At 40.2% G+C, this 27,732-nt stretch overlaps 1 protein-coding gene across 1 annotated transcript; it reads right to left on the reverse strand.

Annotated features, from left to right (window-relative positions):
- ARPC1A (actin related protein 2/3 complex subunit 1A) lies at positions 1-27,712 on the reverse strand. Its single transcript, XM_037814882.1, has 10 exons — positions 27,560-27,712; positions 22,978-23,070; positions 20,840-20,944; positions 15,759-15,981; positions 13,514-13,621; positions 8,167-8,379; positions 6,269-6,344; positions 5,857-6,050; positions 2,234-2,324; positions 1-361 (listed from the first exon to the last, which is right to left on the reverse strand). Exons 2-10 carry the CDS (start codon positions 23,039-23,041, stop codon positions 323-325), a joined length of 1,113 nt encoding a protein of 370 aa, XP_037670810.1. The 5' UTR covers positions 23,042-23,070; positions 27,560-27,712; the 3' UTR covers positions 1-322.
- Between the last annotated feature and the right edge of the window lie 20 nt (positions 27,713-27,732).

Raw genomic sequence — 27,732 nt, forward strand, 5'->3', positions numbered from 1 at the left:
TACATTCATTATTTTTATTTCACTTTCTAGCAGACAATTTACATACCTCCCTACCCCTTCCTTTAAGTTAGTGTGACAATTTTCCATAATAAACTACTTAGAGAGAAGCTTTGGTCAAAAATGGAATGAAACAGAAAAAAAAAATTGCTGCTTTCAAAAACCAACATGTTCACCAATTATATTCAAACAAAAACACACAAACGATATTTGCACACGATGTGCTCAGTGTTTCTTGGCGGCTGGCTTTCCTCCCCATCATGCAAATGGCAGAGCTGCGGTCAGTCGCAGTTTGTCATGCTAGATCCTGGAGGTTCACTCAGCTTCACATTATTCGAAGGCCCTGGATAGAAGACTCTAAAGTCTTCAAAAAGGCAGAGAGAACACTGAGAATTATTGAGGCATTTTCCCCACAGCACTATGCTACCACTCCCTTCTCCATGGCTGCGCTGTAGCCCCCTCATCTGCTCCTGTCCCACTTCTGGCACCCCCTCTTAGCCCTGCAGATGCTCCAGCACTGGCTCCCCCTGCTGGCCCTCTGGCCCAGCCCACAGGGCCCCCCGACATTCTCCACACTCCCCTGCACTGCGAGGGCTCCTGCTTCCCACCTGGGTCACGGGCCATGGCAGTGGCAAGGGCCTGTCTCTTCAGTGCGTACACCTGCCTCCCCATCTCACTGTGAAGGCCCTAATGGTGGACTCTCCTCTGTAGGCCACACAGCAGCCTGCCCAGTGCACTCCAGAGAGCAAGGGCTCAGAGGTGTACTGAGCAGAGAGAAATATATACTGGGACTTTCTAGCTTCTACCAGTGCAAAAATAAGTGCAAGCCCTCGGGGACTTGGCCTGAGGGATCAAAGAAATAAAGGGCTGATTTGGGGATTTGTGAGAAAGATTTTCTAACACACGCAGCTGTAACTGCTCAGGTGGTGATATACAGATGCTGAGATGCCTGGGATTTGTACCAGTAAAAAAGCATGTACCGCTAAAAAGGAGGGGAGAGACTTTTAAGAAGACAGTCTGTTTCTCCAAGGAGTATTCTGAAGCTTTTCCATACTATGTATTGGACTCATGGGATCAAACATCATGGAAATGCATAGGAAGTGACGAAATTGTGTATGTTCACCTGTTTTGAAGGTTACCAACTGGGAGAAATTAAATTCACAGGGCTACATGTAGGATCCATCCTCTCTTTTACCTCTGCTCCTCCTCCCTGATTCCGTCTCAGGGAAAGGCCCCACCAACTGCCCAATCCCCACTCCCTGGAGAGCGGAGAGTCCTGGACTGGTCCCTGTCACCATGCCCTCCGTTTGGCCTGAATCTCCTTCCAGTCCAGAACCTCCTGGCCATGCTCTCTGCCATTGCTGGAGCTCATATCCTCATCACTTGTTTACTGGACTCAAAGGCCGCTACCTGGGCCCCAAGAATGCCCCATCCAGGCATCCACACCTGGTACTTTTCTACTTGAGTTCTGCAACAGCTCCTTATTATCTGCAGACAAAGCCCAGCAGCCACCTGGCCACACCACAGCTCTTTTTTCTAGTTCCTTAGGACCCATGCCACAGGCAAAACCACAAATGTGGTGCACACTGATCTAATTCTGTGACTGGCCCTGTGTGTACTGCTCTTGCATCTCAGAATGCTCACCACTGCTTTCTCCACTTCCCTCCACTGCTGCCTCCACCCAGTCAACTCCACTGCATTATGAGATGCAGCTCAGATGCAACCTCCTCCTGCTGCACTAGCAGTCCATGCATCCCCCCCCCCGCCCCGATTCCTCCATGCCAGAACAAAGGTGTTGCTTTCTCTTCTGGGGCTTCACCTAATCCCCCCACCCAGTACCCACCTACCTCTTCTACAAGTGCATCCAAGGTAAGAATTCAGGCTCCTTCACCTTGCTATCCTCGGTGCTGGGACTTACTGAATGTTTATTAAATTAATTTGTGCAAACCATAAAAATATATCTATACAGTTAAACAGAGACCCATCACAGGGCCTGCTTAAAAAAAAAAAAGCATTCAATTTCTCCTCAGTGCAAAAATGGACATTTAGAAGTAAATATCCTATCTCATTGGGGAAATGTGGCTTCCTCTCGCTAATGACTTTAAAGTTTTAAAGAGAACCACAGCCTGTATTTCTGATGTTTCCTGGATTTGACATTTTGTTTCAAGAAATAAGAAACATTCTTCTCACAGGAAGTTTTATTACAAACAAGATTTGTTCTGAAAGGTACAAATACCTTGAAATCCCAAATTGTCATGGCTCCATCGATGCCAGTAGTGCAAAATTTGCGACAGTCTTGCTTGTCCACCTCATAAATAGACACTTGACTGAAGAAAGCAAACACAAGAGAGGCTATAAGGCACCTGGTGGAAGTGAGCTCTGACCTTCCTGACTTTGGCAGTTTAAGGAAATGAATTAACTGCTGACTCCAGAATATTGAGTTTCCATCAATATTAGGCTGCAGCAATCTGACTCAAAAATATCTCCAGATGTCCAGAAAAGGAAAGACTGAAGAAGGGAAGAGGGAGGAATCTGCATTAAGTAGAGTGACTTGGAGAGCCAGGATGGTTGGGCCGCACAGCATACAAACTGCCAGGGGGAGGGACAGGCAGGACACAGCAATGAACTAAAGGCATGATGGCCCGTCACCAAAAATCCGACTGGCTCCAAATGAAAGCCCCCAGATCACCCACCAAGAGATCCAGGGCACACAGGGCTCACAAGCAAGAGCTCTCCTCTTGTGTGAAACCAATAATTATAAACTTTAGCAGCTGTCAGACATTCATGTTGCCAGATGCCAACCAAGCAAAGCAAGACAACAGGTAAATGAAGCAACTTGTCTTAGCCTAATTATCTAACAAACTTTCAAGACAATCAATTCCACAACTTCCACAAATCAGACGTAATTTTCTTTCTCCTCTGAAATGTGTAGAGCTTATCCCCCCAGGGAAGAGGGTGACAACCCATAGCCCACATTACCTGTTTCTTTCACTCTGTGGGCTTTGTTTTTTTTTAACTTTTTATTTTGATATACTTTCAAACTTACAGTTAGAAAAATAATGCAAACCCCATACAGAGAACTCCAACATACCCCCATCTCCCAGATACCAGATCTACAAATTTTGACATTTTGCCATCTTGCCATATCATTTTATCCATCCATCAATTTATCAATCCATCTGCCTAGCTAGTATTTATCTTTCCATTTTCTGATCATTTGAGTGTAGGTTATATACATCATGCTCCTTGAACACTTACTACTGCCATGTATATTTCCTAAGAACAAGGATATTCACTTATGTAACCAATAGAACAGTTACCAAGTTCAAGAAATTTAACATTGATATAAAGCTTATAGTCTATATGCCAATTTTTCCTTTTCCCCTCCCTTGACAGATCTTGTCTATGAATGGTTTTTACATTTTTAAATAGTTGGGGGTGGGGGGGTGGGCAGGGAATCTAAGAAGAATACTATTTCATGAGAGTTGTGAAAAGTATGTGAAATTTCAGTGTCCATAAAGTTTTACTGGAACACAGCCATACTTATTCACTTACATATTGTCCACAGCTGAGTTGAGTAGTTGTGGCAGAGACTGTATGTTTGGTCCCTCAGAGCCTAAAATATTTACTATCTGGCCCCTTATAGAAAAAGTTCGCTGAGTAGAACGCTAACTTCCATATTTCCCAGCTGGCAGCCACTGCCATGAAACAAACCATATATCCTGATTGCAGATATCAAGATTTAAGGAGATAATTACACATGGAGAACCTTCAAATGACCATGTTTTAACCAACCCCATCAATGAAGAAATTACAACTTTCCCTACTAGAGGCTTCATACTAGAAGTAAGGAAAAGAGGTACTAAAAGTACAGTATTCTGGTCGATCAAACCAAACAATGTTTCTGTTGTTTTACGTGTAAAAGAACCTTATATTGAAAAAGAAGAGCCAGACCTGGATGAGAAAGAAACTGAGGCACCAAAGGTATTCCCATATATTACTGATTCAGTTACTGATTCATCTATGATTTCAGATGTCACCTTCGATAGAACAGCTGTCTCCTCTTCAAATGAGAGCAATGAAGATGACTCCACAGACGGAGAGGATGTTCCACAGCTCTCAGGTGGATCTCGAGTAGAAAAACTTTCTGTATCAACAATTGAACACCCACACACTTATGTAACCAATTCAAGTACAGTTATCAAATGAAGATATTTTGAAAATGAAGACATTTTGAAAAAAATTTCAGATATGAACTCACAGGTACAACAGGTACCTCCTAGTGACAGCCTCAACCCAGAATAGAGAGGACAGTCAAGCCTCTAGAGATCCCCTAAGAGAAGTCTTGCTTTAGCAGCAGCAGCAGAACATTAACTGAATTATATAAACCCAGTTAGTGCTACTGGTATTGAACTTGATAATATTGAAACTGTTATTAACAAGCTGTGTAATTCTAGATCTAAATTATTTGAATCCTTAAATATCAAATACATTCCACCAGAGATGAAAAGTTATTATAGTAGTAAATATATTGAAAAAAAAATATTATGTGTACGTCAAAGAGAAACCCAAACCCTTATTAGGAAGTTATTAAACAATAATATAAAAATTTTAAACCTACTAGATATTCCATGACAAAGTTTAAGCAAATTGTGCATTCATTCATAGGAGAAATAAGCATATTACTGGTTTTAAAAATTATATAAAAATATTTCCTATTATACCTCAATGTGCTAACATCTTTACATGGCATGTGTTATGAAAAATTTTCATACGCACTAAAAACCTATGATTTAAAATAAAATTTTGGTTCAGTTAAAAAAAAAGTTGCTGAGCCTATTCTAGAGCAAAGAGGACTTAATTTCTACAAGAAAAGTCAACATTCCAATCTGCAAGGGTTTGTCTTTTATTTTAAACCTAGAAGTCTCAGAGAGGCAAGCAAGAGTGTTGTTTTCCTTCTTGACACACAGTCTGCATAGAAGCTTAAGAGAAATTCACAAGCAATAACTTTGAAAGTCATTCAAGACAGAGAAACTTGAAGAGTATGGAACATAAATTCTGCTATGCCTTCAAGTTCTTAACTTCGATAGAGCACATACGTTTTCAGCCTATTTTAAGTCCAGCTGCCCTTTCCACTGAACATGAAGAAACACACAATGTGCATTTAATAATTCTCTCACAGAAAGTTTAGAGGTTTTCATTATCCCTCCTACCTCCACTACCACAGTAAAAATCTCTCAACACAAAAGGCCTAGTTAAAAAGAGAAAATCCGTGGTACCCAACACAGTAATTTAAAAAATCAAGAATATATTGCATTTCTCTGATTGATTAAAAAAAGAAACAAAACCAACCTTCTGAACAAAGCACAATTCTACTGTCTTATTTAATCACATCTGCCTGGTGAAAAAAATCAGTCAAGAGACTCCTGAGCTCGCCATAATGATGGTAAGGAATTGTTTCTCTAATTAAGTGATCTTCTGACTTGTATGTATTATTTGAATCCATAGTTGAGAATGATAACTAGAATTGCCTTTTCAAACAGCACATAACTATACTTCCTGTCAAGGGTTCACTACCAGAGGAACAAACAAGACATTCAGGAAGGTATCCTTTAGTTCTCAATAAAGCTTTTGAGAAAGTAAACCCTAGGAAGAGGCTCCACTAAGAGACCACCCCACCCCGCAAGAGGATCTGCACACCCTGAGGAACAGAATGCCTAGGTGATGGTTCACACCCTGTAACCATCTGGGCCTGCAGCTCACTGCTCGCTCTTTCATAGGGTTTCACGGGTTCCACAGGAATAAAGGGGGAGAAGGACAGTGCGATCACCTAACCACTTCTCTCCAGATGGCACCTACGTGATGCTATTCTGGTGCAGTGTCTCCAAGGCCGTATTGCGGTCCTCGGTTGTGGCCCTCTTGTCCATGTTGCGGAAGCGCTCCATGGCCGACATGTTGCGCTGGATGCTCTGTTTTGGAAGGTCTAGTTTGGAGACGAAGGTCAAGCAGCCACGGTCATCGTAGTTAAAGAGCATTGGGCAGCAGTCGTGGCCCTGAAACAAGACATCAGTCAGCTGCTGGAGTGCTCTCCGCCCACCTCTTGACTCCTCAGCACAACGCTCAACACTGCAGGCATCTTTTACTCTTAAAAGCTAGTTTTGTTTCTTCCAAAAGGCTCTTTTGCTTTGAGCTAATGACACAGAGCCCGCATTGTTCCTGTTCTAGCGAAGCACATGGTGTTCTACAAGGAAAAATGAAGAGAAATACTTACAGCAGCCACGACGCTGTTCTCAGAGATAAACGATACACTTAGGAGTGGCAGGAACTCCGTTTTCAGAGTTGAAACCCTGAACACAAGAACACTTGTTAAACCAGAGTTGAAAAGACCATGGTTTCTTTATAGATGCAGAGGATGACAAAAGACCCATTCTCATAGGGGCTTCTGCACTATACATGAACACTGATGTTTAAAAGGAGCCCTGTGACCTGTATTTCCAGGAATCTCAAATATGAGCGGGGCCCTGAGGGAACCCTCAGAAACTGAGGCCTTGGCTTTCTCTCTAGCCTATGCTCTACCCTCTCCTGAGATCCCTCCCACTCATGACAAACTCATCTAAGGCTAGGTCCCCAACAAGTCCTTTCCCATCTCTCTGCCTTTGCTCACACGCCCCTCGACCCACAGTGGGGTCTCTGCTCCCTTTGCTTATCCAAATTTCCTCCAAACTTGATCACCTCCATGAGCTTTCCTGTACTACTTTGGCGTAAGGTGGCTTTTTCTCTCTCTTACTTCCTAAAGTCCTTACTGTCACTGTCCCTCATGAATGACTGCCTGACTCTGTGAGCCTCCCCTCACCAGTGCTTGCCAGGAGCTCCCAGAGGGCTGGGACCATACAAATGTTCACTGAGGGCCTATTCTCTTTTCTCTGCCAGGCACTGTGTCAGGAGCTAGGGCTATGAAGATGAACAGGACATGGTCTATCGGCCAGGAGCTCACACGCAGTGGGTTGTGTGTGTGTGTACACACCTATCCACGTGTATTCAGTTAGTAGTTATTTGCCCCAGCACCCAACAAAGAGGTTACACAGAAAATGGCAGCCAAACACTTGGCTGAGGAATCAGGATCACCTAACTTCAGGCAAAATATAGTACATTTTGAAAGCAAACTCTGTCTGTCTCTGGAAACCTCTTATAAAGGCAGGACTGGGTTAAAGGACTTATTCCTCATCTTCAGTCCTTACTGTGGGATATCTGGCTTTTACTACATGAAATATTTATGTCTGGGAAGGAGAAAGGTGGAGGATATAATCTAACTGGCAGTACTAGAAAAGCCAAAACATAAATCAATACAAGGGGAAGACTTGGACTTGTAGTAACGATACTCTAGGAGCTTACTATGTGTTATAATAAACTGTATAAAAATCAAATAACTAGAGCATCAAAATATATCAAAAATATTATTGAAAGAAAGAAAACAAATTACTGTACAAAATGTATAGCATAATTCCTTTGGGTTAAAAATGAAAAGATATATGTGCCTATATATGCATCAAAATCTGGAAGACTACATCATTTATAATGGGAACTGATGGATGATAAAGAGGAAAAAAAAAGATTCCAATCTGCTCTCTTCCTCCAACACATACACAAGCAAATACTCCTTTTGATGTCTGATAAGAGCCCTCCCGCCCTTCCTCTTGGCTGTGCAGACTCTCCATTCAGAAGTGAGTCATGGTAATTCAAGGTGCTCTAGGCCACCCTGGAGCAATGACCAAATGGCAGTCCCACATTAGTGGAGTCACTGGTCACTGACTACAGACAGTGAGAAACATCTCCTGCTTAGTGGAAGGCAGGTGGGTAACATTTACACACTGGAGGGAATTCAGACCAACAGACTAAATTAGCTCTTTTGAAGGGTGCCAAACAGTAGCAAACCATAAGAGTTCTTCAAAGAATTGCTATTGGTACTTCCATTAAGTGCTTAAATTTTCCGAAGTGGACAATATTTAAATGTGCTTCTGTGACTCTAATGACTGCCCATGCAGTTCTGGTTGAGATTTTTGATGTCTGTGTCCTATGTTCGCTCCCAAGGAAGAGCAACATAGCAACATGCCTTACCCCATTTGGAGAGATGACCCCCCCACCCCCACCAAGCAAAAGGCAAAAACTCACTGCACACTTTTTGAGGCATCAGCAACAGACACGGTGCTGTCGTGGCTGACCCAGGCGAGGCGGCTCCCACTGGCTGAGAAGCTGACCCCGTGAACCCAGCCACCAGTGCCACTGCCACCAAACTCAGACATCAGCTGGCCAAAAGGCATCTTGCTGCCCCACGGCGTACTGGCTGGCTTTTCATCCACTTCTTTAATGTAGGCAGAAAACACTCTACAGTTTAGGGTACAAAGAGAGAAGAAAAAAGGAAATGAAAAAATCTGTATACAGAAATAGTCCCAGGCAGCTACAGGAAGATATCCCGGGGCGCAAAGAGATTGACTCATAAAGAAAATCATGTGATGGACAATTCAGACACACAAACTGCTCAAGACCCAAAATGGTTTTAAGGGCTGCCTAAAGGCCAGTCCAAGCTTGGCAAATCCATATTCAATCAACAAATATTCACGGAGCTCCTACCACATGACAGGCACTGCTCTAGGTGCACAGCTCTGGAGGTAATGAACACAAAAGCCTTTCCCTCATGGAGCAAACAATCTAGGGGGAGGAAGGCCTTGCTGTCACACCCCTCCTTTACCCACATCTGACCTTGCTAAATGATCACAGCTTTCTTTCCTATCCACCTCACCATCACTCTCAACACATACTCCAGGAAGCCTGTGCAATCAAATGGTAGAAAATAGGAAACTGTTTGCTACCCTGCAACAAAGCAATGGCATTAAAGAAAGAACGAGACATCCAAAGAGAAAAGCCAGGGAGGCACCAGTGAGAAAGAGTGGGCAGGCTCGCCTGAGTGTCATCACGCAGTAGGGCTGGATTTACCCAACCCTCAGACCCACAATCCAGTCTCTGTGGCAGGCAGAGCCTGAGATGAAGACGGGGACTTTACAGCCTGGTGTCGTCCGTCTCTTTCAACTCATTCTCTTTCATTCCATGGAGCTGTGTGTCAGGATGTCTCGACTCTGAGCTGGGAAGGGAGAGGGGGCAAAGGAGAACAGCTGGGAATCTATCCTTTTAGTCTCTTTTGCCCTCCAAAGCTAACTCTACTTTGCATAGCTTCCCCACTTCAGGAATTTCTGCACTTAAGGACTCTAAAAGACCTAAGGTATTTTCCCACCATAATAATAGTAGCAGCTGGAGCACTGGGAGAGGCGGGGCACTAGAGAAGCGAAGGCCACAGGGAGTTATCTGTAAGTCAGACGGTGTGAAATCAGAGTCTCTATGCTCTAAATCAGCTTCCTGACAGCAGTTCCCTTAGTCATGAGAGGACAAGAAAGAACTGGTGGTTCTCAGCTGCCAACTGGAGAATGCAAATGGAACAGACCCATACCTAAAGGACTGAGTCAGTTTATTTGTTGAAATTAATATCATACAAAGAACTGTTATCTGCTTTCATGAGATTTATAGATGTCCATATGACATTGTTAGCACCACAAAGTCCACCCAACAAGGGAGTCGGCACAACCCTGAATGACATGCACAAACAACAAAACTCCTGAATGTGAAAAAGCCCAGAGAATGTCTCCATATCACTACTGTTACACAGATTTAACTTAATTAATACCATGATCTCCAAGTGATAAATTTGGTTTTAAGGAGAAAAACCAATCTGTTTCTAAGAAGTACTTGAAACGACTGTAGTCCAGACCTGCACCCAAACTCCCTCACACATCTTATATTTTTCTTAACCTTGGGTATTCCTGGATATAAATCACTAGTCAGGTTTTCTGGAAATTCTCCATATAGCCTACTGAAGAAGAGGTAACCCACCCCACACACACCTTACAGTAAACAAGAAACATTTCCGCCTCTCTCAGCTAAGGAAAACAGAGTTGTCTTAGAATTATTTTAAAAAGCAGTACCATGGGGTCTCTGCCCTGATTAAGATGGTGGAGGGAGAAGGATCAGGGCTCTGCCCCCTGCAGAAGCTTTGAACAACAGCAAGAAATGGCAGGAACACTGTGGGAGAGCTTTCAGGTCATTTCCCTGGGGTGAGGGTTGTAGAAAAGACAGTGTAAGGACCCCGAGGAAACTGTTTCCTAGGGAAGAAGGGACATTCCTATCATGTACATGGGGAAACTCCCTAGGGCCAAACCACATGTGCCTGAGACAAGATACACACATGCAGAGGACCAGGGGGCTCCTACACTTTGGCCTGGAGCTATTCTCTCAACTCACTGTACAGATGAGCTCTGAAAGAGTAAGCTTTGAAATAGAGCGCTTGAAAACGTCACTTTGCTAAGACTGGGAAAGTTGTTTTCTTTTCCTTTTTTTTTTTTATTAGCTCCTAGCATTCAAGGAAAACTCAGTCATAACACTAGAGAGATACAAGCTTAATGAACAGATGCCTCAGAGAGAGTTTAAGTTCCAGTGATACATCAAAATATCAAGATGTCCAGGTTTCAGCAAAAGATTACAAAACATATAAAGAAACCAGAAGTGATGGCCCAGGGAAAAGGAGAAAACTAAAGCATTAGAAACCATCAATAAGAAGGACCAGACCTGGGATATTCCAGACAATGACTTTCAAAAAATGGTCCTAAATATGCTCAAAAAGCTAAGGAAAACATGGACAAAGAGCTAAAGGAAAAGAGGAAAACAACAGATGAACACAAAGACACGACAGAGACAGAAATTATGAAAAGGAATCAGAGCTGAAGACCACAGCAAAAGACATTTAAAATTCCCTACAGGGATTCAACAGCAGACTGGCAATGGCAGAATTAAAAAATAAAGAGAACTTGAAGATAGGACAATTGAAATCATCCAGTCTGAGGAGCAGAAAGAAGAAAGGATGAAGAAAAGTGAAACAGAGGCTGAGGAACCTGTGAGACACCATCAGAAGTACCAATACGTGCATTGTGGGAGTCCTACAAAGAGAAGAAAGGAGCAGAGAGAATATTCAAAGAAATAATGGCTGGAAACACCTCAAATTTAATAAAGATATGAATATACACATCCAAGATGTGCATATTACTCCAAACAGGATAAACCCGAATAGACCCATACTATGCCAAAGATAGCGAATTCTGAAAGCTGCCAGAGAGAAGCAACATGTCACCCACAAGGGACCCTCAATAAAGGCAAGTGCTGATTTCTCAAAGGAAACCAGAGACAAGAAGGTAGTGAGAAGATGTACTTAAAGAGCTAAAGGCAAAACAATGCCAACCAAAAATTCTATATCCGGCAAAACAATCTTTCGAAAATGAGGGAGGAATGAACATATGCCCAGATAAAAGCTGATGGAGTCCATCACTCTAGACTGGCCCTACAAGAAATGTTGAAGGGAGTTCTGCAGATTGAAAGGAAAGGACACCAGACAGCTGACTAAAGCCACGTGAAGAAATAAAGATTTCTGGTAAAGATAATGCCATGGGTAATTATAAATACCAGCACTATTTTATTTCTGGCCGGCAACTCCATTTTCTACTTCCTACAGGATCTAAAAGACAGATGCACAAAATGTAATGTTAAATCAGTGGTTTTGGACTCATTATATAAAAATGTGTAATATGTGACAGGAACCACATGGGGGGGCACAGAGGGGTACAGGAACATAGTGTTAAAGTTAAGTTGGTATCAAAGCAAATGAGATTGTTATAGATTTAGGATGTTCAATTTAAGTGCCATAGGAACCACAAAGAAATTTTGGAGTATGCAGACATGAGACAGAAAGTAGAGTGCAGGTTGCTGGGGTTAAGGGCAGGAACAATGAGGAGTTGAAGAAGGATGGGTGTGGGGTTTCTGGTTAGGGTGGAGGGGGGCTTCTGGTGGTGGATGGTGGTTAAGTGTACTGCAACGGTGTAAGCATGGTTGATCTCACAGAATGGTATGCTTGGGACAGATTGGGATAGGAGGGTTTGTGCTGTATATGTTTCGACAATTGAAAAAAAAAAAAAAACTAAAGAGACCAGGACAATAAAATGCAATACATGACTCTGGATAGGATCTAAAAATGGGGGAGAAGAGGTACATTAGGAGATAATGTCCTAAAAAGTACATTATTAGGAGATAAGAAAGGGTTGGAGTATAAAATATAAGCTTTATATAAATGTTATGACTGCTGGGGCTTGATAACTGCACGTAAGAAATTATATGGGTGAGGATCCTCGTTCGTGAGAAATACACATGGAGGAGTTGTTTGCGTTATGGGACCATGGAATCTACAGCTTGTTTTCAAATTTTCAGAAGATGGATTAACAGATAGATGAATGGATAGATATATGATGGATGGATGGATGGACTGATGTGGCAAAGGTGGCAGGATTTTGAGGTTGGTGGATCTGGGTGACTAGGAGCTGGGGTGGGAGTATATTAGAGTTCTGTATGTGGAATTTGTGATACTTCTGCAACTGTCCTGTAGGTTTGGGATTATTTCAAAATAAAAAAAAAAAAATTAAAAAGCATTTACATGGTCTGATCCTTAAAACTCTTAGCAAAGTGGCTGTGTTTCTTCCAGCCTCATACAACAACGGCTAATTAAAAAGCTTTAACTGAAAAGGGACAGCATGATGATAGCTCAGCAGTGCATGGTTCAACTATGTTTTGTTAATCTTAGTTCCACTCGGGAATTTGCAGAGTCTGCTATCTGGGATATCAAATGAGAAATAATACTGTTGTTGCTAGAGACTGTACTCTAATCCTCCAATCTAAACCATCGATCTGTCCAAGGAAAACTCTCCTGCTCCAGCACACAGAAGTCCTCCAAGGTCACTTCTTTCTATGTAATGACTGTGATGGTTAGGATCATGTGTCAACTTGGCCAGGCGATGGTGCCCACGTGTCTGGTCAGACAAGCACTGGCCTGTTACTGCAAGGACATCTGTGGCTGGTTAATAAACCAGAGGGCCGGTTTATTAAATCATCAGTCAACTGACTGTACCTGTGACAGATTATATCAACGAAGGGCATCTCTTCCGCAGTGAGAGAATCCAATCAGTTGGATTTAATCCAATCAGTTGAAGACTTTTAAGGGAGAAAAGAGAGAACTTTCATTTCTTCTTCAGCCAGCCAGCCAGCCTCTCCTGGGGAGTTCACTGAAGGCCTTCATTGGAGTTGCCAGCTAGCTGTCTGCCCAACAGAATTTGGACTCGTGCATCCCCACAGTTGCGTGAAACACTTTTATAAAATCTCATATTTACAGATATCTCCTGTTGGTTCTGTTTCCCTAGAGAACCCTAACTAATACAGTGACTTACACACTTATTTTACATTTTCTAGATCACAAGTTCCTTTCACTTCTTAGTTCTTCGCAGCGCCTTGCAAAGAAAAGGAACCGTACAAATGGTTGTAAAAAGATGAACAATGAACAGCTCAAATCTGCCTGCCAATTCTCCTTTGTTCCCACCTGCATTTAAAGTCACAGGATCCTGCTGCCAGCAAAACATTGTTGGGGTGCCAATCCAAGCTGAGGACTGTGGAACGAATAGGCTTTTTAATGTGCTTGCTTACCCACCTGCAAGAGGAGAAAAACAAGTTTAGTTTACCCACACATCAAGGTGCAATCCTCAAACGACCCACAGACGTGCATCAGGTGAGACCACCTAAGCACGGTTCTTCTGTGGGCCACCAGGTCTCTGTCCAGGGAGAAGATGCATTTCATTTCTGAAGGACAGAGAGGAAGAAGAACCACAAACAGGCCCTTCTGTTGTCCTTTTAGGCTTTGACATTTTCATCAGATCAGCTGTTCTGAACTTTTTCAGCTCCCAGGAAATACTCATTAATAAGTATACTTATGGATTAACTTTGACCCTGCCCCTCAGAATTTCAGGTTACATGCGACTCTAACCTTTGAGATAAAAATGGAGGTTGGAAATTACTTGAATTTTAATTATAAATATTCAGTGATTTGTTATTTCTTTTTTGGGTCATTTGTAAAATGCCTTAATTTCCTTTACAAGTCTCCATGAAGCTGCAATTTCTTTCTTTCCCCTAAAGATTCACAAGCAATAAATTAGTAGGAACTCTCTTTGGGGATTAGCCTCTAATTCTCTTGCTCCACTAAAAAAAAATTATTTATGTCTAAGATCGGGCATTATTTTGACTTAATTTCTGTTTAAAAACCAATCATGTGTGGGTGTTCAAGAGTTGAGACTTAATATTGAGCCAAAAGCCTTTCCTTGAATGCTAAATTACTTTTCTGTAGAATCCTTTTCTTAGAAACCTTTCTAAAAAACCTCATTCTGAGAAACAGACAATACTCTGAATTGTTTTATAAAACAGTCATTTTAAATTAAGGAAAGAACGCCAAGCAAAATAATAAACAGTTGAGTGATTAAATTATAAATCCCTAAGAGGTTGTTTTAAAGTACTCGCATCATACCAATGAACTACTGCTCTACAGCTTGGAAACTCCCCTGAATTTACAGCATGTCCAAATTACAATCCAGTGAAAACCAATTTACCTATATTTGAGACTATTTTTCAATGAATAAAAATGCAAACAACCACAAGGGTTGAAGCTTATCTAGGAAAAGAAGTTTCCCATATAAATGAATAAGACTGCAGGGATTAGTAGCCAACATAAAGTTTAGCCCTGTAGGAATAGCCTATTAATGAGATTTGTTTTTCGTCTATTTGTTACAGCTAGCTTTCCAAATGAATTTCTAGCAGACAACATTTTGTTAGCTTTATTTTTGCATATGCTTGAGAGAAAAATACATTCTTGAATTCATAATTCACTCTTGCTGCAAATTCACAGACGTTCTTTTCAAATAACCAAAACTTCTAAGGTTTTGCTAAATTACAAAAATATAATATGATAATCTCCTCCTTTCACTGTTTCAGCAGAATGCAAACAGTACGACTAATATGCAAAAAGTAAGGTGTATTCTGAATATTTCCAGTGGAAATACAAACACTGCCAACTTCATACTAAATGACAACTTCCTGTTGATGGATATTTGCCACCCTTTCTGCATGCATACCAGGCAGAACACGGTTGTTTTCTTATGGAAGCAAGCAGGAAGGAATAGTTAAAATAAATTATTTGGACATAAAAATACATCTCTGTATTTTGACTGGCTCAGCTATCAGTGATTTATAGAAAAGTACAGTCGCCTAATCACACTTCCAAGATTCTGATGAATTTTTATTTCAATGGTTGTTTAAAAATGTAAAATACTATACCAAGATACAGCTTTAGTTAGGAAATACATTTTAAAGAAAGAAGAACATTGTTATCTGTAAGAATCCTAGATATTTTAAGTGGATAGATTTAGTGAGAGAAAATTATTTCTCAGGGCACTGACAGTCTTCCAAGTTTATAATTTATATATCAATGTCAAACAGCAGTTTAGGCAGTATAGAGTATGAACAGTAGTGCTACCTTATACAACAAATTCTAGCTCAAAACAATGAAACAATAGCTCTATATTAATACGGGAAGGACACAAGACTTGGCTCAATGTGCATGAGAAGGAAAAATGTTTGTTCAATAAGAGAATGGAGAATTTCAGAGGGAAAAAAAAGATCTCCAAATAAGGAAAAACTGAAGTTATAGGCAAGCCTTCACCCAGGGCCCCACCAAGAACACAGCAGTCCATATGAATAATTCTATAGAGAGAAGTAAAAAAGGTTCAAATGTTGCTCACCAGTCATTCTCAGACTCGAAGTAACAAACAGAAATGAGTCGTGCTCCACTTCCCACTGCAAATTTGTTCTCTAGCGGGGACCACTTCACAAAAGTGGCTGCACGATTAATTCTTAGGATCACCAGGGTTGGCTTCCAGATACCATCTTTCTGACTCCAGACATAGGCGTTGCGATCTGCCCCACAAGTGACAATGCGGTCGCTCTTGGGAGCCCAGTCAATACCTGCAAGTAAGATGTGGATCGTCTGCTTCGTCCTAGTCAAAACTGTGTGTGGCACAGGCAGGTGGGCACTGGCATGGTGGGACCAGATGAGGGGTCGGTTACCTTCCTACCCAGCCCATCCTCTCCCCACTCCCCTGTGGTCCTGATCAATGCTGCACACAAAGGCATGGATGTTTCTCTGCAAAGTTCCTGGGACTCAGGATCCTCCATGAAGGCAGGTAGAACAGAACTGTTTTATAATGCAGTTTCATAATTGCAGAGGTTATAAAACTAACCAGGGACAGTCTTTCCACTCATTCACAGGTCTCTACAGATATCTGATTTGAAGATTCCTTATTTTTTTTTTCTTTCTTTATAAGATTTTATTTTTAATTACAAAAGCAATATCCATCCAATGCTATGAAACGAACATCACAAAGGGACATGCAGAAGTCAATAAAGCCCCAACCCTTTTCTTTATGTCCACACACCCTCGCTTCCTCCCCAAATGATATTAATATCGTGGCAAATAATTTTCCCCTGCATTTTATAAATTATTAGTAGTTATTCGTTATTTCAGGACACTGATTATAATTTCCTAAATCATCCCCCATGCTGTTGAACATTTTGTTAGTTTCTAAGCATTTGTTAAAACAGGTAAAATCGGAATTAACAGTCATATACCTTTTTACTCTATTCTCAGAAGTGAGATGCAAAATGCTATTTTATCAAAGTCTTATTTTACTAACTTGATTTTAAGCCTCTTGACAATAGGAAACAAGTCTGTGGTGGCCGACAGACCCAGGGGTGGCCCCAGGATCCTGCCTCCTGGTGTTTACGCCTTTGTGTGAACCCCTTCCCCTTAGTGTGGGCGGGTAGGCAGGGCCTGTAACTCACTTCTAACTGATGGAATGCTGGAAAGGTGATGGGATAGAAGTTGATTCCATCTACTCAGTTTCCTAGGAGTACAGTGCCTGTCCTGCTAGAGACTGCCTTTCTCTCTCTCTCTCTGTCTTGGTTGCTGGTTTTGAAGAAACAAGCTGCCGCATATCTTACAGCTGCAAGGAAACAAATTCGTCCAACAACCTGAGGCTGTTTGGAAGCAGATCCTTTACTAACTGATCCTATACTGTAATGAGAACCCATCCCAGGCTGACACCTTGAGTACAGCTTGTGAGACCCTAACCATGGGACCCAATGAAGTTGTGCTCAGACTCTTGGCCAAAGAAATAAACCGAGATACAAATAAGTGTGTCTTGGTTTAAGCTGCTAAGTTTGTGGTATTTGTTACACAGCAATAGGAATCAATACTCTCTTTATAACACCCAGAACATTGCCTTGTAAAGAGAAAGGGCTCGGTGATTTTTCAAATGATTCTGACAATCTCAAATTTTAGCTCGTATCCCAAATGATCAAACTCTAATTAGACATGTATTTAATAAGAATTCCTGAGGACTGCCTAAAGTGCTAAAAAAAAATCAATAGGCCTTTACTCTCTAAAAAAATACAAGGAACTGCCTTCTGCTTGGCTTATGGTTCTATTTCTGTACCACATCTTTCATCTGAAAATGGAAGCTGTAAAACCATAGTCACAGCCTCAACTATTGTAGATCACATTAACTTTTACCTCTTTAAACATTTACTTGTTAGAAAGAGAGCCAGGAAGAGCAAATATTCAGTAAAAAGCAAATTCTTATCTCATACTAATTTAACTTTGCATCTTTTTTTTTTTTGTCATCAAGAGAACTTTGAAGGAAAAGGAAGACTGGAATCAAGCATTTATCCAGTCTTTTCTGTATTAACTGTATTTTACGTTAAACTAACAGCAGTCGAAGGTAAGAATCTCCTTTAAAAATATTCCAGCTAATAGGGAAGAAACAATAGGTTTCGATTCAGAATATCACCATTTTGCAACTCCTACTGAATTAATGGATATAGGCAATGATCATCAACAGTTGCTAACATGACACACAAAAAAAGACAACTAAACGTTATGTGACTCCTTGATGAAAGAACCTATTGCCACCTAAATCCTACCTGCAACTGAAAGGAAATACTGAGGATTTACACCCAGTAAAATCCAAGCTCTGGGAAACACTATAGGACAAATAACCTAATTTCTCAATTTTCTTAACAAATAAATTACAAATGAAAAAAAAGAGAGAATCAACAAATCAAAAAAAAAGAATCAACTAATCACAATGTGTGGCTCTTCTTTGGATCCATCCCACTTAAACTGCTGAAATATTAGAGTCCTTATCTTTTAGAGAAACAAACTGAAATATGAAATGATATGTCTGGGATGTGCTTGAAAATGGTACAGGAAACAGGGAAAGTGAGTTGAGCAGAACAAGATTGGCTGTGTGTGGTTCATTGTTGCATGTGGGTGATGGGCACATGCTATTCTGTCTACTTTGTTAGCTGAATAAAAATTTCCAAAATAAAATGTGTTTTTTTAAAGGGGAGGAGCAATCAAATACTTAACACAAAAGAATAAACTCACAGGGAAAATAAAACAACAAAAATGGAAGTCTGATATCCCGTTGATGCTTGCCAAAACACTTCCTCTGTAGTAATGACTAGTCTTTTCTTCTGGAAAGCTTTACAAGATAATTTTTTTTTCTATAGTTACTATCTTCCTGAGAAAATAAGCCTGATCCTTGGTCTCCTGCCACAATTATATTTAAATCCTTCCAACAACAGTTCTTCTGTGTCTAAAAAGATGTCATTTGAGTATTTGAACAGAAAACAGGTCCAATAACAAAGGACCCCAAAAGAGAATGTAAATAGGGGAGAAAAAAGACATAAGTTATAATATTCCCCTTTTTTGGCTATTTCTTTGGTCTTCCATCTTGGTCTTTCCTCATTTAAAAGTATTTCCTAATGCTAAGATATAAAATTTAAAATATGAATGTTCTTATTCTTAGGCCAAAAGCCCACCAGCAAAAGGACTTAAACAAAATAGGCCAAATCTAATAGAAACAAGGTCATGGGAAAGCAATAGCAACAAAAATAGAAATCATGTCCTGGGTGCTGGTTCAGTCACATCCTCAGCTCCCTGTGCTCACAAGTACCACATACAAATCACTGGTAAAAGCAAGAAGGGCTGGTGACGAGTTTTTTCTAGGGAATGCAAAGACAACTTCTGTAAAGGATGCAGAAGGTCAAAGCATGTGAGCGTTTCTCTGATTTGGGGGAAGATGGTATCTTAAAGTTAACAAATATTTTAGGATATTAGAAGCAAAATTCCAGGATCCAGAACAACAACAAAATTACTACAATATAATTTTCCCTTTGATGCCCACTTAAATGCAAATGTTATTTAAGGAAAAGGGTAACTCATGAGTGCAATGAGAAATGTCTGTTTCAAAAGTCATGGAAAATAGTTGAATAGTTTTGATGGGCTTGGCCAAATTGTGCAAAGCAAGTGGTTGGTCAACTCTGCCAGAAAATAGGATAAAAAAGAAACTAGTTGTAAGAATCAAAGAACAAGAGTTCTTTCTGACTAGCTCAATACGTGAAGATGGGTTTTAAAACAACAGCCAGACAAGACTTAAGAGAGTAAAAATCCTCTTGTAATTTGGTACCAGATTTGGTTTACTAACTATGGAAAATCATTGTAAAAAGTTTTCCATTTTTACCTCTTACTCCTCCTACTCCTTTGACAGTTGTTTAACAAAACCCAGCACTGTTTTGCTTGCCACCTCTAGCCATATGTTCATTAATAGTTTTTGTCAAAGCCAAAAGTTATCATACACCCAGGAATCTGCCTGAGAGCCATATGCTTTTGGATTTAGTCTCCTACAAACCAAGAAGGAAAAGACAAAAAGTTCAATGGAAAAAATGGTCAAGAGTTATGTACAGGAAAGTCACAGGAGACAGGCTCCAAATGGCTAATAATATGCTCAGAACAAGAAAACTTTATAGAGATACCACCTTTCATTCATCAGGGAGGCAAAAATTAATCAGCCTGAGCATATCAAGTAGGTATGGGATGCAGGAAAATGGGCATTCCCATGCAGGCCTGGAATAACGGCAAGCTGACAATGCCTAGTAAAGTTAAGGATGTACATACCCTTTTACCAGTGAGCCTACCAGATACGAACAGTGATACATAAGTACAGAGACCTGTACAAGGATGCTCAATTCAGCACTCCAGTGTAGTAAGGAAAAAGTGCAAACAACTCAAATGTTTTTCATTGGAGAAAAGAGCAAATAAATGAGTTCTGGAATGTTAACAGCAGTTAAAAGCAATACATTTGATCTAGATACACCAACACAGATAAATCTCAGAAACAATGAGTGCAAAAGCAAGCTGCAGATGTATAATATGATGCTATTTATGTAACTTTTAAAAATACTAGTCAATAGTACAAAAGATTGCTTATGAACACATATACATGTATGTAAAAGTATTAAAAGTATACTGGGATGATGCCATACCAAATTACAGACTGCCTTCTGGGGAGGAAGGGAGAGGAATACGACTGGTGGTGAGAGGGAACTTTGTCATTATCTGGAATAATATTTTGTTTCTTGAGTTTCATGATACACAAGGAAAACATTAACAGTGGTTAATTACAGCTGTCTTGTCTAGTTTTCACTTTCATGTCTCATCTTCTAATCTATTCTTTAGTCCTCAAGAGTTGGTGCAGTTATTACCAGAACAAAGCAGAGTGCTGTGTTACAGTTGGGCTAAAAGAAGTGCTTAAAACTGAGTTCATTACTATGACATTTTCTCAAAGTTACCAAAGAAAAGCTCAGAAATGGTGCACTACTTTAAATCCTATGGAAGACTTACTTGATTAGGTTCTTTATATAAAGAGAAGAGTGCTTAATTTGGAAATGTGGTACTAAGTTCTCAGCTGCCTTCCTTTACCTGTGATGTGCCCATTGTGCTCCTTGAGTTCGTGAGCTTTCACCCACTGGCTCCCGCTCTTCTTATAGATGTGGACTTCGTGGTTATTGGGGCTAAGGGCAATCTCTGAAGGAAGAAGTCAACATAACAGTTAACACATAAACTTGAAATGGTCACCAAAAAGGGGATATGTTACAATTTTAAAAACAGATTGAAGGAAGGAATAGGAAAACTGTTTCAACAAAATGGTTCTCAATATCCACCCCCTGAAGAATTCCCTTTATTATTTTTACCTTTACTTGGACCCAATATTTGAAAATGATTTACAGGCAAACTAAATTTAAAGTTTCACTTTTCAAGATACAAATAAAAGTGTCAGAGCAAGAAATAAACTATGCTACCATACTTAGCTAACAATTTCAGTCATCAGTAAAATCTTTATCATTTTAGTTTGCCTACACAATATTGTTAGAGATAAATATTTAATATCTGTTATACTTTCTGAAAAGTTGAAATTAGCTTATATAGCCTTCCCATGGAGCCAGGTTGGGAACCATTAGTTTATCAGGAAAACTTGACTCTTCTGATAAAATATACAGAAGTCCTCCTCTATAGAAAAGCCAATATAGAACACATTACAAAATTCTGTTTTCAAGAAAGAAAACTTCTGAACCAATAAAAAATACTCAGAATTCATATACATATGAAAAGAATTTTTAAAAATTCCTATTGATGTATCTTTTTTATCCTTTCTAATTCATTAGTTCATCCTTTCCTTTTTTAAAAAAACACTGATTTCTTAAAATGAAAATTAGGATCTATGATCCGAACTTTAGGTCAATCATTTCCCTTCTTAGGAAAGCTACATCTGTTTGACAGACGAAACTGTAGAACTAGGTAAATATCTAGCTCTAAAATCCTAAGACTTTAAGTGCTTTTTAGAAACGATATAGTTCTTTAAACTTCTTAGATGCATATCGAGATTTCAAAAGTCAATTTAAAACTGGAAAATATTATAAATTTCAAATTATAATGTGGCATAACAAAAAATTTAACTTAATATTTTTATCAAGTAGTTTAAATGGGGACAATGATAACTTGCAACTCTACTAAAAATAACTGGAAATACTCCAAAAACTAATTTTTAAATAGGAAAGTGGAGACAGACTATGTAGGAAACTAAGCAGTATTAGACGATCACAAAACCGAAGCTCTAAATTCACAGCCCTGACATGTTACATATTTTCAAATATCCAATATAGATGGTTATATCTCAATCTTCACTTCACCCAACAATAAATTGCAGTGAATTTGTTTCTGTGGTGATGAAAATGTTCTGAAATTAGATAGTGATGATGGTTACATAATTTTGTGACTATACTAAAAACCACTGAATTGTACACTTTAAAAGGGGGAATTTTATGGTATGTGACCTCCAAAAAAAGCTGTTAGGTATAAAAAAATATATACAGTGAATATGAGTTAACCTTTTTAAAAATAACTTATAGCATAATACATTTCTGTCCCTCTCTTTTACATTGTTTTTGTTTGTTTGTTTGCCTCCTCTCTCCTTGTCATATAATTTGCCACTTTACCTGCTGTACTGTGCCTACTTCTAAAAGTCTTCTCCATTCCTTCCTGGTTTGCTGAGGCTAGAAAACTAGAAACTCAAGCTTATTAAGAATAACATATTAATATTAGTTAATACTGCTTTGACCACCTCAGGACTACAGCATACCTCTCTGAAACAGCTTATTTCTAGGTCCCAGTATTCTGACTAAACGCTGGAAGAACAGGGTGTTACTACACAACCATTCATGACACCAGCTCTTAGAGCAAGGAAAGATGTCTCTGAAATAAATGGTCCTCCAAGCAGTACTGTAGAGAAAGAATTGGACAAGGAGCCAGAAGACTTGGGTGCTGGCACTGGCTCCGACAATAACTTAGTGGGTGACCACTGGAAAGTCCTTCCATCACTCTAGGCCCCAGTTTCTCTATACATAAACTGAAGGACTGGCTTAGTCGTCTTCTGAATTGGTAGCAATAGATTCATGTTCTTTTGGCATGTGTCAATGAAATATGTGATTCCTAAATGTACCTAATTCTGAAATGTATCAAAGGGGCCAAAAAAAGAGGAACAAAATTATGAGCACACTTACGGGTACGATCCCTGTTCCAGGCATGGCAGGTGATTGGCTCTAGTAAAAACTGATGTAGAGACATTATTCTCAGTGTTTTCAAAGGGTAGAAAGCTGCAATAAGCCAAAGAAAAAAATCATTAAAAATGACAGGTAACCAATATTTAACAGGTCTGAGGATCTTGAAATGTTTGGGGCTAAATAAAACATGATTCTCCCACTAAAAAAGAATCAATCTCAATGTCAAACCTTAATAATTTAAATAGGACTATCACTGTACCCATCAACGTAAAATTTATTCCAGCAAGGGTTATTGATGGTTAAAGATTGTTGGAATACAGCACAGTCACACAATCTAAAAGCATCATCCTACAGATTGCTTACTAATTACAAAGGTGAAAACATGCCTAAACAATGGAAGAAATCTGGCAGTAACCACATGAACCAAGTGATCAAATTTTGTATCATAAATAGTAGAGCCACCTAACAAAATGGGCCCCCTGATGGGAGGCAACATGAAGTACACATCACTTATAAATAGTGATCATTTAATTCACCATCTAGACCAGAATACTTTGAGGGCAAAAGGGGACACTATTAATCATTTTGCTGGAACAACAGGTGTAAGGCATGACAATTGTGAAAAACCTGGGTACCATCATCCTATGAAGCATTCATGTCAAATATATTTACTCTGAATCCAATCAAGATCCAGACTTAATTTCCAGTTTAAAGAAAATAAAGAGGAGAGGAATGAATTGAACAACAGAAGGAGGAAATAAACAGATGAAGCCAGGATGTGGGCCATTCTATAAAACAATTGGCCTGGACTACTCAAAAAAGGCACTATGAGGGAGGAAAAAGGGTGGATTCTTCTAGATTAAGTGTTATGAAAGCCAAATTTATGCATGAAACTTGGTATCAATCTATATTTTACAAAATAGCCATAAAAGGCATTTTTTATACAATAGGAGAAATGTGAATTTGGACTAAATATTGTATGACAATATGGAACTACTTTAATTTTCTTAAATATGATAATGGCAGTGGTATTAGGTAAGAGAATATCTTAGTTCTTAGGAGATAAAGGTGATAAAGTATTTAGGGATAAGTGTCACAATGTCTTCTGTAACTTATTTTCAATGGTTTAAGACAAAAAGTATAAATACAGAGAACAAATTTGGCAAAATGTTCACAATTGGTGAATCTAGGTGCAGAGTATACAGATGTCTATTAATTTTTAAACTTTTTATTGTAACTAAATGAAAAGAAGCAACCATCACCTGAAATAGGGAAAAGATTTTCGGGTTTTAGAAGAGTCCCCCACCCTCACCCCAATATTATCATTTCCAAGAGACATTCTCACTACAGTCTGAAGGTTGGATGCACTCAAGGACAAGACATCTTGACCCAGGGTGGAGAATGAAATATGAGACAGGAATTCTGATGCAAACAGCAAAGGAAAGGAAGGGTCATCAGAAAGTGGTGAAGTGAACAATGTAAGTTCAGCAGACAAAGCAGAATTCAATCCTGGTAGAAAGCAGAACTTCCTCTGACAACTGTTGGAAAGGAACCCAAAGGTCAAGAAGAGGTAGGTGCAGCCTTAAATAGGACACCTGATATCTTGAACTGGCAGAGAGATGTCAGTGTTTCACATTCTATTCTACCAGTGAAGATGTTTAGGTCATTAATTTTTTTTTCTTTTACATGTTCTAGAAAGCAAATTGCAACTCACAAAGGAAAAGACCTAATTGGAAATTAAAAAAAAAAAAAAAGTAAACAAATTTCAGATGAGATTGCTTTTGCTGTTTTAAGAAATGAACTTCCAGATGCTCACTGCCTGATTCTCTATCTCTGATGTCAGATGCTTACCACAACAGGTTTTACTCAGAGGTATTTAAAATTACCTGTTGTGTCACAAATATCTCCTTAATTAAAACCAATGTAGTTCAAAAGCCACATTTTATAGGCTCATTTGTTAACTGAAACAAAATTGGTCTGCCAATTAATAATTTAATATTTTTATTAAATTTTATTAAAATTTTTAATAATTAAAAAAAGAACAGCTTTCTCATTCTTCCACTTAGCTTAATGAGCAGTGTAGCAAAGGCTTCCAAAGAGGCAAATATTGGGAATGGCATAATTATTTCTAAAATTGCATTTCTAATTTCGTTATATCATTCAAGTTCCATATTTGGACATACACTCAGACCTGTCCTTCTTTTACAATCATGTGGCTATTTTAAGTCTGTAAGCCATGACAACATTCATATCTGTCAACTTTATAACGTACCCAGTAAAGACAGCTTGTATTCCACCAAATTCAGTGACTGCAGAAGAAATCCATTTTTAATGATAGCCTGAATTTTGTACCAAAGAAAAGGTACCATCTGTAGTAAGGTGATAATTATAACTTCTAAACTGCGATTAATATTTAAGTGAAATCTGAAAACCTATGTCTTAGTGGGGCTAGAGAGGAGAAAAAGGAACAGAAAAAAAGAGGTGCCGATACATTTAACATTTTTTACTATCTTTCACTGTCCAGCACTGAGAGAGATAAAAACTATATGTGGCATAGTATGATTCCAGGAATTCTCCCTGATTCTCTTTCTTTACTCATTACCAGGATAACAGAGGCATTCTGATTGCATGGTTACCCATGGGCTCTGAAGCCTGGCTTAGAATCCTGGCTTTGACACATAATAGCTGTGAGACCCTGGGCAAGTCACCCCAATATCTCTAAATCTCCATTTTTCCATCTGTAAAATGGAGATATTGCTGACAGCAAGGCTGTTGGTAGGAGGATTAAATGAAATAACATATGTGAAAGCAGGTACTTTGAGCTTAGCCTAAAATAGATGTTCAGTAAGATAGCTCTCTTCCTTCTCTTGACCCTAAGAGCTTTTGAACCATCCCTAGAATTACGTGCCCCTTAGCATCTGCTGAACTGGAAAAGTTCATGTATGCTTTAAATTCTCGGCCCTACTCCTCTGGAGCTCGAACGTACTCGTACAACTGGGAATTTCGGTTGACCTGGTTAGGTTCAGATTTCAAGACTGATTCATCCTGCTTCTAATTGCACTCATTGCCCAATCCAGCAACACTAGGTACTCCAACAAGGTCACCACACCCTCCCAGCGTTCACAGTGACAGGCTCCAATTCCAGACATCAGCCTCCCCAGCAGACCCCTGTAAACTTCTTGATGCAGGACAACTTGGATTAGATAACCAGATCAAAAGATCAAAATACTGACACACTCCCTCCAAAGCAGGAGTTTTAATTTTCCAAGATGATCCCCTCCCTCAAGATGCTCTCCTCCCTCAATTGTGACTAGTAGATGAATTAATCCCAGAAGGTCTCCAAAAATTTTGTAGTAGGAGGCTACAGAACAGTTACAGCCACTCCCAAACAGGTCAAAAATATCCTCTTGACCGATAACCTTTTTTTTTTTTAAAGATACCTGAAAAACCCAAGGCCTGCCTGAAACTAAAAGGTTAGATAAAATTTATATAGGAGGGCAGAACCAAGATAATTTAGATATTTTAGGCTATGAGTAGAGATAAAAGTAGGTTAGTATTTTCTTCACTTTCCAAAGTATGAGAACAGACAGCCTTGTCTCAAAGATTCTAAGCTCTGATTTATTAAGTGCCTAACAGGTTCACATCAATGTATTCTGGGATGGGCCCAGAAACATAAATAAGTCTGACACCTTTCTGGTCCTGAAGTCTGGGGAGCGAGAGGGTAGGAGGGAGAGAAAGGGAAGATAGATATGCATAGAACACAAAGATGCAGCAATAATAGCTAATATTTGTTGAGTACCTACCCTGGGTCGGGAACTATTCTGAGCAATTTATGCAAATAAACTCGTTCGATCCTCAGAAAAACCCTAAGAAACGGTTATCGTAATAGACTTTTCTACTGCGGATGAGCCGAGAGACGCAAAGAGGCAATCTTCAGTCACCCCAAGAACACCGGTGGTGCCAGGATTGGAACTCTGGAAGTTCGACTCGAGGGCTGGAACGTGGAAGGGGCTACCTTATAAAAGATTTCAGAGGAGGGTGCACTTTTGGCTTGAGGGAGGGGGGAATCTTAAGGAACTCAGGGGAAGATTCTTCTCGAGTTGGGGGGGGGGTTCCCCCAAAACTGAAAGAATGAGGTCTGCCCTAGTCAGGAGCCAAACATTCATTCCATGGGTGCCACTGTGTGTAAAGTCTATTCTAGATCTTAGAGAAAGAGACGGCGCCCGATTAGGGGCAGATTATCCCACTTATTATCAGCTTTACGCAGACTGTGATAAATGCCCACAATCAAGGTGCAAACGGAAAACTGGGGGCGCAGGTTAAAGAGCTGTGAATTCTGGCATCGGAGGCAGCTTGGGCTCGAAAATCTTGAGAGAAGCGATCTGTATATGTGAGGACCCCACGGAAAAAGCAGATCCCCCGCCCCCTCGGGAGGCCCGGGAAAGGGGTCCCGGCCCGCCCCTCAGCCTCCGGGCCCCGCGGCCTAAGTCCTCTGCCTCGCCGCCCCCAGGGCTAAAGCCCGGTGCGCGGCCGGAGCAGTGGAGGCCGACAACGCCAGAAGCTCACCCCACCTGCGCCTTACCTGGGGTCGGGACGGTCCCGGAGCGGAGAATTCGCGGACTCTGGTCAGTCGACGCGAACAAGCTCCGGCGGGCGCGGGCAGAGACCCAGGCCGGGAGGGAGCGGCTGACAGATCCCGGAAATGGCCACGGCGCCTGCGCCGCGCGGCCGAGCGGGAGGTCTGCGCACGCGCAC

The sequence above is a fragment of the Choloepus didactylus genome, chromosome 21 (assembly GCF_015220235.1).
Source record: "Choloepus didactylus isolate mChoDid1 chromosome 21, mChoDid1.pri, whole genome shotgun sequence".
Taxonomy (NCBI): Eukaryota; Metazoa; Chordata; class Mammalia; order Pilosa; family Megalonychidae; genus Choloepus; species Choloepus didactylus.